Below are 16,627 nucleotides of genomic sequence, written 5' to 3' on the forward strand. Positions count from 1 at the left end.
AGAAAAGAGTGGCTCACAATTGTCCTTTAACAAGCAGAGGAGTGAATGGAATTTGTTTTCTTATGCAACCAAAGCCCACAGGAAGCATTGTTTCAAGGGACATTTGATCATTTCATATTGTAGTGCTCAGAATAAGTACTTGCAAAGATGAAATGAAAATAATTGCAGCTTGTGTCCAAAAATCTGCGGCAGAGGATGACATAGAAAAAGCATGTGGAGGACTCAATAAAATTCTCCAAAATAAATCAATATTTCAATTGATTTCAATCAATACTCAGTAATCTCAATGCAAAAGGTGTGAATAGATGAAGACAATGAGAAATGCATTGGAAAATACAGATCAGGAATAAGGACTGAGAAGTGCCAAAGGCTCTTTAGAATAGAAAAAAGACTTGTGTTTCTACATCATGAATAACTTCAAGAAAATAAACGGAGGGTGCAAGACATGATGAGCACAAAACATCCCAAAAAATGAAACTGAACATACATTTTAAACAGACAAGAAATGACTCATTACTGATGTCATAGTTATTCTTGATTCAGCTGTCTAGGTATCATCAGGCCACCTACTTCAAAAAAATCAAAATGGTACAGAACTAGAAGCAGGAAAATAAATGTATGATGTGCAGTTAAAACAACTGCATTACTAAATGGGCAACTTATTGGTGATGAAAATAGGACGGAGGTGAAATGAATAACATGTAATTTCACTCTTCAGTTTTACTGATATGAATCAATGACCATAACAAGGTATAGAACACAGTAGATAGAATATTGGACTTTGGGTCAGGAAGACCTGAGTTCTAATCCTGACTCAGACACTTATTGGCTGTATGACCCCGGGCAAGTCACTTAACCTATCTGTGCTTCAGTTTCCTCACCTGTAAAAACAGGGATAATAACAGCACCTACCTCATGGTGCCTTTGTGAGAATCAAACGCTTTAACATACGTAAGGCATTTTGCAAATCCTGAAGCACTAGACAAATGCTAGCTATCATTATTATCACTATTACTAGTACCACCAAAAGAAACTAAAAAGCACTTTTTTCAGCAATTGCCAAGTAGAGAAATACAGCAGCCAATAAGAATAAACACAAGGAGTAATAAAGAACAGTGAGAAGGATGACAGAAGATTAAGAGCTGTATCATCTCGCTATACTGAATGAAGCAGTGGCAAAACCAGTTCAAAGAAACCCTGACAAGAGATTCAATTAAGCAAAATCATCCTGCAGGCATTAAGGATGAAAGTGGAGGGAGGGCAACAAATAGAAGAAATGGACATATTTGTGAAGATTTTTATAAGCAAGGTTTTTCATCATCAAGGACAGCAGAGCTCCTGTGCTTTAAACCCTTAACATCATGGGTACATTTATAGAACAGGTAGAAATGGTACTAAAGAGTGAACATTGTCAAAACAGTCAAGTTAGACCAAGAATGCACAGCAGAGACCTATGCTGGATACAACACAATTGTAAGGGTATAAAAAGGACTTGATGTAAGACAAAAAAAGGTAACTATGATCATATCCAAAGCATCAAACTCTATATAAAAAGGTGATGACCATACTCTATACGCACCATCAATGGCATCCTCAGGAAGAATATTAGTGAGAAACAGGCAGGATACTCCCCAGTGGATGATATCTCTACCTCTACACGACTGACTGAAAGATTTGGAAAGCACAAGAGCTCACTGTGCTTACTGTTGATTATTTACAACAAAACAACACCACAATTTTTATGCAGGAAGGCAAAACACCACTTTACAGGCTCTTCACCAACAAAGCCACAGATGTGGCATAATCAATAGAGAGCTGGGCTCGAGGCCAGGAAGATCTGGGTTCAATTTCCACTTTTAACACTGACTGGTAATGTCAATGAAATCACAGATCTAATCCCTATCCCATACCTCAAAAGGCATAACAACAGAGATAACCTTGATTAACGACTGCTAATACCAAATGAGGCATAAACCATGGAGATTTATGCTTGCCAAAGGTGTTCACCTCTGTTCTAGAAAAGAGGTCTAGAGTCAAGTCCAACATGAGGAGTGATTCTCTATGAACAGTTAGGTCCTCCATATGTTCTTGTTTGGGAATGACATTGTGCGGCTTACATTAAGTTCTGGAACACTGCAGAGCCTCCTAGAAGAGATCTATAACCACTCAAGAGAGTTTGGCCTAATCATCCCAACAGGAAAAACACAACGAATGAGAAGTGCTTCTGTATAGATGTATTAACTGTGGAATTCATCAATCAGCCAGCAAATATTTACTATGTACTAGGCAATGGTGTGTGGTGTCCAATTGTTGCCAGATGCATCAGAATCTTTGCGACAATGGTATACGAAAATAAAAATGAAACAAACCTTGCCCTCAAAGAGCTTACATTCTATCAGGGGAACAAAATACATACAAAATAAATACACGATAATTTTTGAGGAGAGGACACTAGTTACTGGGGGATCTTGAAACGCTTAATGTACAAAACTGCACTCAAGCTGAGTTTTGAAGGAAACAATGGATTCCTAAAAAGGTGGAGTACAGAAGGGAGTCATTCCTAGCATGAAGGACAACCAGTGCAAAGTCACAGAGACTGAAGATGAAGTATTGTGTGTGTGAGGAACAGCAAAATTATAGGTTTGGCTTGACCAAAGAATGTGGGTAGAGGACTTTAAAGAGTAAGAAGAAGATTTAACACGTGATTCTAAAGGCAACAGGAAGCCACTGGAGTTAACTGAAGGGAAAAACTGATATGGTCAAACTTGTACTTTTAAGAAAATTATTTTAGTAGCTCTATGGATTACATAAGATGAATTGGAAAATGGAGAGACCTGAGGCAAAGGCTAATTAAGAGGCTACTGCAATTTTCCAGACAACGATAGCAGTCCTATGGGTAAAGAGAAGGGGAAAGATGTGAGAAATGTAATGGAAATAGAAATTATAAGACCTGGCAACTGACTGGATATGTAAGAGGAGAGTAAGGAGTCAAGGCCAGTGCTGGAGTTACAAACAATCTGCAAATAGACTGGAAGGATAGTGGGACTCTAGACATAAATAAGGAAGTATGAAAGCAGATTAAAGTGAAAGATAATTAGTTCTATTTCAGATGTGTTGTTTGAAATGCCAGTGAAATATCCAGTTCTATATGTTTACCAAACAGCTGAAGATGCCTGCCTGAAGTTCAGATGAAAGACAGGAGGGAAACATACATACATACATACATATATGTATATAGACCTATATACACAGAAAGAGAGGTATGTACGTTTACACACTAGATAGATAGAGAAACACACAGAAAGACAGATAGATAGATATGGAGTATAAAGAGAACTGAACTCATGGGAGCTGATACAGTCACCGAGAAAAAGGGTAGAAAGTAGAAAAAGAAAAGGCTAAAACATATCATTTGGAGTATACCCACAGTTACAGAGTATGATAAGGATCATGAACCAGTAAAGGAAACCAAAAAAGAACAATCAGATAGGCAGGAGGATGGCCAACAGTTATAAGTGTTAAAGAGAGGTTAAAAAGGCTAAGGACTGAGAAATGACTATCCTATGTGGCAGGCAATTCAGAAATAAGTGGAGATTGGCGGGGGAATAGTTTGAGTTGAGAGATGAAGTCAGAAAGCAATACTGTAAGGCTATAAATCACATATGTGTATATGTACATATATGTGCATATTCAACATGTGTATACACACATGTAGAATGTATATGTAGATAGAACACGTGGACAATAAGTTACGCCCGAAACAGGAAGAGGAGGAGAGTGTGTTGGACTGCTTTGGGAAATTACAAAACTCCTTTAATGATCCCAAACTCCACCTAGAATAAAAGGTCATATTTTAATAGCAATAAAAGAATTGTACCAATGTTGTAGTATAGAGGCAAGTCATGGAATACTAAAGTCTCTGAACAATTAAAAATGAGTATCACTTAAGAGGACAATGGAGGGTATGAGTAGGCTACATAACAAACACAGAACTACAATGTTATAGGGGGTGTCATCAATGACAAATAAGGATGTCACCAGAGAAATGCACGACTGAAAAACATAGGCTCGCCATAGCAAGAGCAAGAGATAAGCACTGGACAGCCCAGGTGCTCCACTAATAGCCCTGAAATATCATGAGAAATCAAGGAGAGCTACCAGAATACTGGTTGTACTCTCTATAGGGACCTTATGGGAGGATACAAACAAGAGTCACACACAATTAAGTAGGCATGAGTGGGCTGTGATCAGCATTGCTGGAATGCAACCATAACGATGAAATCACAGATCCGCTGAAGGAGCTGAGTATCAGACAAAAGTTGATTATTTGTGCTTGAATAACCTAACTATAGTTGTAAGATATAGAAATGAAGAGAAACAGTGTGATGTGATAGAAAGAATGTAAGAATAGGAGAGAGAATCAAGCTTTAGTCCTTAACCTTTCAGGCAGCTAAATGACTGAGCAAATCATCTCACCTCTCTAAGTCTCAACTATTTACTAAAATTAGTTGCATGAAGTTCCCTCTACAACATCCATTCCAACTCCAAAATTTCATGATTCTGTGATTTGAATTATATAAGCTCATATCCTAATTTTCCATTAATAGCTGAGCTCAAAGTATTCTAGTATAATAAAGTAGAAAAACTTCCTGTGAAGGAAATAAAAAGTAAATGGAGAAAATCCTACTCAAATACAAGGACACAAAAGATAATATCTGCAGAATTCTTTTCTGATTGTAGGCTGCATACTAAAAGTTTATTAATAAAAGTTATTTCCACTACCCTCTTCTCTTTGCTGAAGCGAACCAGCAATTCCTGCTCCAGGTGATTGACATGAGGTGATAGCCAGGCTCATGTTATTGTTAGCCCGAGGAACTCTCTTTGGATCGACTTTTTCCATATGCAGTTAAGCAGCCCTATGCTGCAGCTGTAACAAGACTAGCATCCATATGGGACCAAGAACTGGAGAGAGGGCTTTTCAGTCCATCTGAGTGCTTCACTTGCAGTACTTGTAGATATTCAAAACATAAAATATACTGGGGAAAATATTTAAAAGTATAATCCAAGCCCTTGAAAAATCAACTTAGAATATACCATATTATCGCTGCTGATTAGAGAAATGCAAATCAAAACAACTCTTAGATACCACATCTCTCCTGTCAGATTGGCTAAAATAACAAATCAGGAGAATGATAAATGCTGGAAAGGATGTGGGGAAATTGGAACATTGTTGCATTGCTGGTGGAGTTGCGAGCTGATCCAGCCATTTTGGAGGGCAGTGTGGAACTATGCCCAAAGGGCTATAGAAATGTTCATACCCTTTGACCCAGTAATACCACTTCTAGGGTTGTATCCCAAAGAAATCACGCAAGCGGGAAAAGGACCCATATGTACAAGAATATTTATAGCAGCTCTCTTTGTGGTAGCCAAGAATTGGAAAGCAAAGGGATGCCCATCAATTGGGGAATGGCTGAACAAGCTGTGGTATATGAAGGTGATGGAATACTATTGTGCCATAAGAAATGGGGATGATGCAGACTTCATAACAACCTGGAAAAACCTACACGACATAATGCTGAGTGAGCGGAGCAGAGCCAGGAGAACGTTGTGCACAGCCACAGATATGTGGATTCCGTGAGGACCAACCCTGACATACTGCGCTTCTCTCAGCAACCTAAAGGGGCAAGGACAACTCCAGGGGACTCACGATGGAGAATGCTATCTTCATTCAGAGAAAGAACTGCGAAGTTTGAATACAGACTGAGGCACACTACATGCTCGCCTTTTCTGCTTCTCTTTTGTTTTTGGTTTTGGGGTTTTTTTTTTGTTTTTTTTTTTTGGTTCTGTTTCTTCTTTCTCATGATTCATTCCATTGGTCAAAATTCTTCTCCACGACTTGACTAGAGCATAAATTAATTCAATGCGAAGTTATACATGACAGTTATATGAGACTTCATGCCGTCTTGGGGAGGGAGGGGGGAGGGAGGGGAGAAAAACTGGAACTCAAAACTATGTAGAACCGTGTGTGGTAAACTAAAAATAAATAAAGGAAAAAAAAACAGTTAAAAAAAAAAAAAAAAGAATATACCATATTGAAAATGTGTAACATAAAAATAGTAACTACACAATTCCCTTGGTCCTGAAACCAAATCATCAACCTTGTCAAAATGTCAAACATTAGAGAACTCTATATATTAAAGATATTTACAGAAAAGGATAAAGGAAATATAAATTTGATCTTAGTTGTTCATCCTTTAGACAGAGCCATCTGCCATCTGAATTTCAATAGCTTCAAAGAGTTATACAATTTAGCTTACATATTTACTGTATTTTACAAATACTAAGTGAAAACCATAAATAACGATTATCATATAATTATAAGTTCTAAATGTCATTCTGACACTAAAATAATATTTTAAAATCACTTTGGGCAACAATCTCAATTTGTTACATTGACAAAATGAGACCTTGCTCTACCCAATGTCTTTCTTATTCGTGTTCTCACCTCTCTCTTTAGTTTTTCTTTCCTCAGTTCTATCTGTTTTTGTCGCTCTTTCTGTCGAGGTGAAAGACAGTAGGTTGAGTTTATTGGTGATATATTTGCAGATTGTACTCTGCGGCTCGATTTTCCACTCCCTTTGCTTCTTCGTGTGTTAACTGCTGAGCTTGGACGGTATTTGGGATTGGGTGGAGGTTGGGGAAAATAAACCAGCGGTTCACCTGTGGATGTGTGGATAACGTGTGACTTTACTAGAATGTCTTCCTTTTTAATCCCAATCATCCCATTGGTAGCTGAGTTAGAAGATCGAGGTGATAACTGCTGATTTTCAATCTCAGTAATGTTAACATTAATGGGGGGCAAAAAGCCCTGGCTCTCAATGTCTTGTAAACTCAGAAGCTCAAACTTCCCATCTCTCTCCACCAGTATCTTTCCATCCTTATAGTCCTCACTACTGCCATTAGTCAGTGAAAGGAGCACACTCTCTGGTCTAAGGTCACCAGAAATACGTAGCTGTGACAGTTTTCCAGACACATCTCTCTCATTTTCATAATCATTTCTGTAACTCTCCGTATCTTCCAGTGGGGGCACTTCCAGATCTATTAAGTTGTCCTTGAATTTCAGTTTTCTTTCTCTCTTTTCATTGACAGGCTCTTGAGTCTCCAGAATCTTGTTAGCCATTACAATCTTTTCCATAATGTATCGCTTTACTTCCTCATCCTCTTCCTCATCGAGATCCTTTTGGCTTTCCATCTTGCTCTCCTGGAATGAGTTTTCACTATCTGAATCAGATACAGGATCCAAAGGTTGAATGCTAGGTACAGAGATGAAGTTATTTCGCCTCAGTGACATCTCATCCTTTGATACTTTGTCATGGTCAGGAAGCTGTTTTGTATCCTCTCCTCCATCGTCCTCATTCAGTTCTTGGTTAGAAACTTCTTCCTTTTCACTAGGTATCTAAAAAGAAACCAGGTTCTCTTTCAGTCAGACGATTCAGAATTGAGGTTCCCCAAATCGAATGCAAATGTATTCATTTGTACAATTCAACTCAGCGAGAAATTTTTAGTTTATACAACTTACTTTCTATGGGAGGAAGTATTATTTATTGACAATTCAGATGTGACACTCTATAGTGTATAATTATATAATAAAATATCTTGCAATAAATAATACTTATATATGTACATATGAAAAACCCTTTGAAAATTTTTACTGAATTTTACCTTGGTATTATAAAAGGTTTCACTTAAAGGCTGCATTAGTATGCTTTCATGTATATGTGTATACATGTATATATATATATATATATGTGTATACATATATATATGTATATATTTGTTCTGCTACATACAGGGGTTAACTACACAGTTGTCATTTTTAAATGAGAATTTCTTATTTGTATATTTCTCTCCATTTACAGGTTAAAAAGAGATTTTTAAAAATATTTCCTCCACATGATTCTCCCCTTCAAAATAAAAAAGAAATCTTAAAAAATAATTAAAATGTAACCTCATGAAAACAAAACTTTTTAATTTTTTCCTTTTTGTCCCCAAACCTAAGACAGTATAGGGCATATAGTAGGTGCTTAATGTGAGTTGATTTTAATTTAAACTTATGGAGGAAGAGCAAATGCTAAGTGAACTGTGCTCACCAGTGCATTTCAAGACAACTGAGTCATCAAGAATTTGATGAGTTCTACTGACATCTTCTCTCTGAGTGTTTGAAGTTCACATTGACTACATGTTCCCTATTCCATCATCTTCAAATAATCAATGTTGTTCTCTATTGTCCCCCTCCCCCTGAATCGATTCCCCTTCTAGACAACTTCCACACCTGGCTCTTATCTTTCTTCTCCACTTTTTCATGTTGATTAGCCATCAGGCTCCTTAGTCTCAAGAGTTCTCTTCTCTTCTAGACTCTATCTAAAATCCACATTATATATGAACCATTGACTTAATCTCATAATAGCAGAGTACTTCTTGTCTCCATCCAAATCTCCTTATATGTCATTTTTTCCACCACCACCCCAATACTCACCAAATGTACACTCTGTCCTTAATGGGACATTTCAGTATTTAAGTCTTCCCTCTCTCTCCTTCATGTGTATGTATATGTGTATATATATATATATATATATATATATAGAGAGAGAGAGAGAGAGAGAGAGAGATACATATATATTTCACTTACACACATTTAGCATACTAGACAACACATTCAACTACTTCAAATTGCCTTCACTCTAGACTTCCCTTATTTTCCAAACTGTCATCCTTGCTTGTCTCCAACACTAGACTTCCCCTACAATCTGCTTTCTTAACTCCTGCAACTTGGCTACACAGATCTTCCAAAGGAAAAATCATAATTAAATAAACCTGGAACACTACAGTTTATAAGCATCCCATTAGTATCTGGTCCCTAGCTTTATAATCCTTATTTGTCCGAAGGCTACTTCAGACCTCCTAAAGCCCCTATTCCCATCAATTAAATCTGATGACCTCACCTTATTTCACTGAGATCAAGAGCATTTGGCATGAAGTCCACTCCCCTCTTCATCTCAATATATCCCTCCATGCTTTTTCCCCACTGCTCTCACAGGAAATAGTGTTCTCTGAAGCTAACCCCCTTCACCTCTACTTGGATATCATCCCTCTTCACATTCCAAAAAATCTTGCTTCAATCCTGATGCTCTGGTTTGCTAACATCTTCAGTCTTTCTTTCCACTAGCTCTTCCTTTTGTAATCACTGTATAGACTGTTATCCTGTCTCTGCTTTTCACTCTGCATCATTATTAGTTCACACAAGTCTTCCCATTTTTCTCTGAACTAATATAATTTCTTATATCACAGTAATATTTCATTGCATTCATATGGCAGAATTTATTCAGCCATTCTCAATCAATGGGTACCAAATTTGTGGCCAGTTTTTTGCTACCATAATGTTCTTATTTAAATATATATATATGTGTGTATATGTATATAAATACATACATACATACACATATATATATCTGTATCTATAGCCTTTACTTCTGTCTTTAACTCTCCCTGCTCCCTCAGGAGTATATTCCCAGTAATGAGATTGTTTGAGTCAACAGATATGAACAGCTTAGTGACATCCTCAGATGGTTCTACATTATTTCCTAGATTTGGACCAATTCACAGTCCCACCTATGGTGTATTAATGTATCTGTCTTTACAAAGCTTTGACAACTTTTATTTCCAATTTTTGTCATCTTTGCAAATTTGCTGCATGTAAGATGAGAAACTGGAGTCGTTTTAATTTGCATTTCTCTTATTACTAGTGATTTGGAATAATCTTTCATATGTAAATCTTTTATACTTTTTCATGAAATTCTTTTGAAAACCACCTTTTTTGACAACTATTAGGGAAGGATTATGGTCTTATATGTTTCCTTATTATACATCGGAGGTCAGACTTGTATTTGAGATATCTGATGTAAAGATTTTTCCCCTAATTAAAAATCTCCCTTCTTATCATAGCTATGTCAATTTTGTTCATGTAAAAGCTTTAAAATTTTATGTTGCTGAGATATCTGTTTTCTCCTTTATGATCACATCTGTCCTTTATTTGGCTAAGACTTCTCTTCCTGGCCATAGTTGTAAAAGGTACCTCCTCCACCATTCTAGTCTAAATTTTTAAAGAGGTGACCTTTTATAGATAGGTCACCTGTTCTTCTGGAACTTTATTTTAGCATATTGTAGAATCTGTGATTCAAATCTACTTTCTGCTAAATGGCTTTCCAGTTTTCTGAGTAGTTCCCGTCAAATAGAGAGTACATCTCCCAACAGATTATTGTTGGTTTAACTGAACACTAAAGCTACTGTTTCGGATTCTTACTTATCCAAACTGTTGCACTGATCTACTTTTCTCTGTTTGAACCAGATGTTGTTGGGGTTTCTTGTATGATTACTGCTTTATCATACAGTTTCATATCTGGAAATGCTATCCCTTCCTTATCCCTATTTTTTCATTATTTCCTTTAACATTGTAGACTTTTTTCCTCCAAATGATTTTTGTTATTATTTTGTCTGGTGGGACAAAGTAACTCCTTAATAGTTTGACTGGTATAGGCTCTTTGGGGGCCCTTATCTCTTTCCTACATCTCTCTCTCTCTTTTCATGACATCATCTATTCCTATGGGTTTAATAATCATCTCTAAGAATATGGCTCCCAAATCCACACTATCTAGCCCCAAGCTCTCTCCTGAATTCCAATACTGCATAACCAACTGCCTACTGTATTTTTTGAACTGGATGTCCCATTGGCATCTCAATTTCAACATGTCCAAAACAATTCATAATCTTCCCCTCAAAAATACCTCTCTTGTACAGTCCACATTTTTGTTATGGGTACCATCATCCTTGAAGTCACTCAGGTTCGCAACCTAGGAGTCACCTTTAACTCCTCACACACACTCCACCTATCAGTTGTTAAGACTTAAGTCTACCTCCACAACCTCTCAAGTATCTGCACCTTTCTCTCTATGTCTGTCCACATGCTCCTCATTCAGGCTCTCATCACTCTTGCCTGAGCTACACGGAAAACTTGGAGAACTGGTCTCCCTGACTCAAGTGTTCCCTTCATCACACCATGGTGTGAGTTTCAAAAAGTACAGGTGTGACCACGTTCCTTTCTCCCTTGTTCATTTAACTTCAATGGCTCCCTAGTCTCTCTAGAATCACATACAAAGTCCTGTTTGGCATCCAAAGCTCTTTACAGCCGGACCCCAACCTACCTTTTCAATATGGTTAGACATATTCCCTTTTCCTATACTCTGCAGTCCAGCTATACTGGTGTTCTTGCTGTTCCTCACACATGACACCTTCCCCCAGCTCTCTGCCTTTGCTTGGTTGTCTCCTAGCCTAGAATACATTCCCAACCTCCCTTCTGCCTAATTTGCTCAGCCCAAGTACTGCCTCCTGTAAGAAGCCTGTCCTGATCCCCACCTGTACCATCTTTCCTCAGAAAATTGCTTTGTTTTTATTCTATACATATTTTGTGATCATATCATATGAACATAGGATCATATTGTTGCCCCAGACAGAATGTCAGTTCCTACATTTGTCTTTGCATCTCCACACCTGGCACATGTCTAGGCACTCAGTAAATAAGTGCTTGTTGACTGACTGACTGTCATAAGCCACAGAAGTCTCTCGTTTTGAGGAGGGTGGTATAGCAGGAAGAAGGATGGCCCTGGATTCCACAGCAACCTGGGTGGGAATCTTGTACTATGTTCCCTGCTTATTAGTGATGTGGCCATGGCTATATGAAATTAACCTCTTTAAACATTAGTTTCCTCATCTGTAAAATGGAGTTAATAAGGCTCATAATGGTCATCTTACGGCGGGATGTTGTGGGGATGAGAGCATATACGTAAATGAAACATATCGGCTATCACCGTCATTCCTTCTCAAAATCTCACCTGATCCTGCTGCCTTCTCTCACCACCATTCTATTAATGCTCTTCCTCTCATGGCCACATCCCGAAGACAAGGAGCTGTCAGGTTACACCTTCACAGCTACGTTCACAATGGCTCCTCCTCCAAATCTCCTTTTCTTTTCTCACATAGAGAGTCCCTCAGCCTAGCGCAGGCCCTCCCCACATAACCCCTAAACTGCTGGAGCAGTCTTCACCCTCTCCTCACTCCAGCCCATCCTCCACTTAGCTGCCAAGTGATCTTCCAAGTGTCTGTTCACATCACCTCCTTCCTCATTAAATCCCAGAAGCTCCCTATTACTTCCAGAATCAAATATAATATCCTGGTGTTGGTTCTTAAAGACCGTTTACAACCTGGCCCATTCCTACCTTTCCAGTCTTCTTACACTTTACTCCTCTCCATATACTCTAAGATCTGGCTACACAGATTATTTTTTTTTCCCAGAGCACAAAATATTTTAAGAATATTACAGTGTCAAGTTGTAAAAACTGCAGGGAGTCTCCTTGCTCTTCTTTGCACATGATACTCCCATCTCCAGATTCAATACCTTTTACTAGCTAGCTATCCCCCTAAGCCGAGAATGCTCTCCCTTTTTACTCAAACTCCTGGCTTACCTGGCCTTTCTTGATCTTCCACAGAAGGCCTTTGCCAGTCCCTCTTATCCATTCCCTCTCCCCCAACTGAGATTACTTACCATTACACTGTATGTATCTTGAATGTACAATTTTTGCATACACTATGTATTTCTTCTATTTACTTTGTTATTCATATGTTGCATTCCCCATTAGAATGTGAACTTCTTCACTATGGGACTGTGTTTTTTGTTTCTTTTTATCCCAAACACTCAGCACAGTGCCTGGCACATAGTACTTAACAAATGTTCCTGACTAATTGGCAGGCACTTGATACCTGCCAACTTCTATTCTTCATTCCCAGCTTCTCCTTAACCCTTCCCACCCCCTCACCCAAATCAGGTTTGTTATCACCAGTCCCTTACAACTGTCATCCAAGGTTCCCAATTAACTCCTTCTATTCAATCCGTGGATTTTTCTCAGCTCACACTTTCTCTCTAAAACATCTTTCTTTGTTTATAAATTATACATTAATAATACCAGGTTAATACCAGGTTTTTTACTGCATGTAATAACTCAACCACTCACCTTTATAATGGCAATTCATTTTAAGTTTTACGAAGAATTTTCCCCACAACAACCCTGTGAGATAGGTAGTCCAAGTATTATCATCCCCATTTTACAGATGAAATAACTGATACTCAAGAGAAGCTAATTTTCTTGCCAGCAATAAGAGCTTGGAATCACATGCCGATATTCTGGCTCCAAGTGCAATGCTTATGCCATTATACCAAGTCAAGTCAACAAGCATTTATTAAGCACCTACTATCTGCCAGGCCTTGGCCATGCAGTCTTCTCATGTGGTTTCATTTTTTAAGAGGACATCATTTCATGATCTGACCTAAGTTACATCGAAATCCATGTTGTATACAAGATCCACTGTATTACACTTTTCTTTTTGACGGGCTTAGCTACATTTCAACTCAACGACTCATTAAAAAACCATTTCTTGTGTGCAAAACATTGTGCTAGGTGCTGAGAGAGAGAAAGAAAATTAAGAAATAGTACTGATATAGTGGCATATTTGTAAAAGGTTGTTGTCTACAGTAAATACCTCAATCATGCCGACATGATTTTTTTCTTCTTCATTAATTAACCACTCGAGGTCCTTTTCAAAGTCGTCTTCATATTCTCCACTTTCCATCAAATCAGCATCTATCTTTTCATTCATTTTTTCTTTGTTGAAGAATATTTCTATAAGATCAAAATGAAAAGACATGATCATATGCCCTCATAGGAAAAGGAATCCTGAAAAAATCTACAATTTCCAAAGGAGGTAATACTGAATATAATATATATTGATTTGGGTAAAAGAAAAAAAAACTAGTTAAGGTTTGTAAATCAAAGGATATTGAACTGACAAAAGAACTTCCTGAACCCTAGTCAGAATTCCTTCTGATAAACACACAGATACATGGACCTATAATTATCATGCCAAGAGATGAGAAAGTGAATACAAGCATATCTTGATTTATTGTGCTTCACACATATTGCACTTTTTACAAATGGAAGGTTTGTGCCATTTTCTAATATCACACGCTCACACTGTGTGTCTCTGTCACATTTTGGTGATGTGTCATTATTTCAAATGATATTTCAATATTTCAGACTTTTTCACTATTATGGATGTTATGGTGATCTGCGATCAGTGACCTTTGATGCTATCACTGTAATTGTTACACCATATTAACCATATAATAAACCATATCCACATATGATGGCAACTTCTGCTGCTGCCGTTGTCATTCACATGTTGTCTCCCTTGCTGGACTGCGAGGTTCTTAAAATCAAGGACTACTTAAATGTTTCTCTATCTCCAGCGCTTCACAAAGGTCCTGGTACATAGTAAGAACTTCTTGTCTGACTTGCGAGCATCTGGCAAATTACTGGATGCTCTAATATCTTTCAGATCTACTGCCTACTGCCATGATTCTAATACGATTCCCTGAATTGACGCCTGGATAGACTACTTTTAAATAATAACCTCACATTATTAGAGAATCTGAGAATTGGAAGGTCATCTGAATTAGTCCACACTGGGACGAGAATCCCTTGTACACTTTATGTAACAGCCAGCCAGCATGATGGCAAATGTAATCGATAAGTGTGTGTGTTTGGACCGCTCCACCAGCAAGCCGTTCCCATCTCTCTCCCTCTCCTCAAGCCTATTTCCTGAGACACAACAATATTGAAATTAGGCCAAATAATAAATTTACAATGGTCTCCGTGAAATGAAATCAAATGAAAGAGTCAATCCGTGTGGCAAACTTCATTGTCGTCTTATTGCCACGGCCATCTCAACCTTCAACAGCTATCACCCTGATCAATCTGCAGCCATCGACGCTGAGGCAAAACCCTCCACCAGGAAAAAGATTATGACTTACTGATGGCTCAGATGACAGCATTTTTTATCAATAAAGTATTTTTAACTAAGGTGTCTACATTGTTTTTTAGACATTGTTGCACACTTAAAAGGCTACAGTATAGTGTAGCATAACTTGTATATGCACTGGGAAACCAAAAAGTTTGTGTGACAAAAATATTGCTTTGTTGCAACGGTCTGGAACTGAACCCGCAGTATCTCCAAGGTATTTCTGTTTCAGGAAAAAGCCCTGAGATTTTGGAGGTGAATTCTCAGTCCCTCTTCCCTATCCCTCCTCTAATTTTGGAATTCGTGGAGTTAGGCAGGGGCAATTTCCTTTTGGAGTTCCATTCACTGATAGGAGGATAAAGGGTTGTCGAGAAACCAACAATGGGGAAATCCCCACTCAAGAGTCCTAAGGATCCCTTCCTGTTGTGAAGGGGCTCTTATAGCAAAGAACGAGATCCTGGATACTGCAATCATGGCAACGGAACTGCTTCGGCAAGGTGTTTCCCTGTCAAACACAGCCAGTTGCTAGGGGTGCTGGCTAGGGCTTCTAACTCTAGGTTTCCTCAAACACACAACTGATTCATTCTTTCCTCTCAACAAAGACAATTGACTATAGAATGGAAAAAGAATTGAAGAATCTTAGAATTGTGAAAGAGTTCAGAAAGTCCACCTCTGCCAACCCAGACATATAAAACTGTCCTCTATATAATGTATCCAACAAGTATACATGCATCTTTCATGTGAAGACATCTAATAAATAGAATCCACTCCATCCCCAGACAACCATTTCTGCTTCTGGACAGCTTTAATAAGAGGAAATTTTTCTTTACCTCTGAGAAAATCAAATGTTGATTTTATATTTTATATTTGATTCCTTTATGTAATTGATTCTATTCTGTAACTGCCTGAGCCATGTTTCTTTGTCTCTGAGTTCAGTTCAGAAGTTTGTGAGTCTAGAAGTTCAGTTTTCTGCTCTAAGTTTAAAAGTTATATTTATATTATAAATCGCTTTAATGGAAAGAAAGCTGTTATCTCTGTACCATTAGCTGCCCTTGTACAATTAGAAAAAAAATCTATTATTCTTGAGAGGTGCAGGTGGATTCTAGGGAAGTCTAGTTTATTATCTCTGCAGTACTGGCTATGTTTCAAGAAAGTCTGATCTGGTATTGCTGTGACACTAACTAGCCATGCAGGTGGACCCCACCGACGAGCTTTCCCTAGCAACAAGACAGAAGGAGGGGCTGTTGCTAGCCCTGCATTCCACACTTCCATCCAATCATATTGTTTTCCATCCTCTATGATGCTCCAGACTTTGTAACCAATCATTCTGTTTTCCGTCTATGATGCTTCCTGTTCTTTGTTCCCTAGTACCTCCCCAAAATAGATGAAGGCTCGTAAGCCCTACCTAGTAGTCGTTTAGAGCCTTATGAGGAGCTGAGAGAAGCATTTTATTGGTAACTGCTAGCTTTACCAATAAACTGAACATGCTTGGAAACTTGTACTTCAGTTTACCTTAATTTCAATTGCAATACCTCAAATCTTACTTTGCCTCTTTGTACCTTCCATCCGTTGTTCCTAGTTCCGACCTCTGGAGCCAAGAACAGTAGTTCTATTACATCCTCTTCCACATAGTAACCTTTCAAATTCTTGAGGTCAGTTACCA

General features: G+C 38.1%; 1 protein-coding gene across 1 annotated transcript in view; it reads right to left on the reverse strand.

The window, feature by feature from the left end:
- Positions 1-13,805, reverse strand: part of CCDC181 (coiled-coil domain containing 181) — a 35,236-nt gene extending 21,431 nt beyond the window's left edge. The window contains exons 1-2 of the mRNA XM_036756301.1: positions 13,648-13,805; positions 6,506-7,456 (exon numbers count right to left, since the gene is read on the reverse strand). Coding sequence (XP_036612196.1) covers positions 6,506-7,456; positions 13,648-13,764 — 1,068 coding nt within the window. The 5' untranslated portion in view covers positions 13,765-13,805. The remainder of the gene's footprint in view (positions 1-6,505; positions 7,457-13,647) is intronic.
- Between the last annotated feature and the right edge of the window lie 2,822 nt (positions 13,806-16,627).

The sequence above is a fragment of the Trichosurus vulpecula genome, chromosome 4, assembly GCF_011100635.1.
Source record: "Trichosurus vulpecula isolate mTriVul1 chromosome 4, mTriVul1.pri, whole genome shotgun sequence".
Taxonomy (NCBI): domain Eukaryota; kingdom Metazoa; phylum Chordata; class Mammalia; order Diprotodontia; family Phalangeridae; genus Trichosurus; species Trichosurus vulpecula.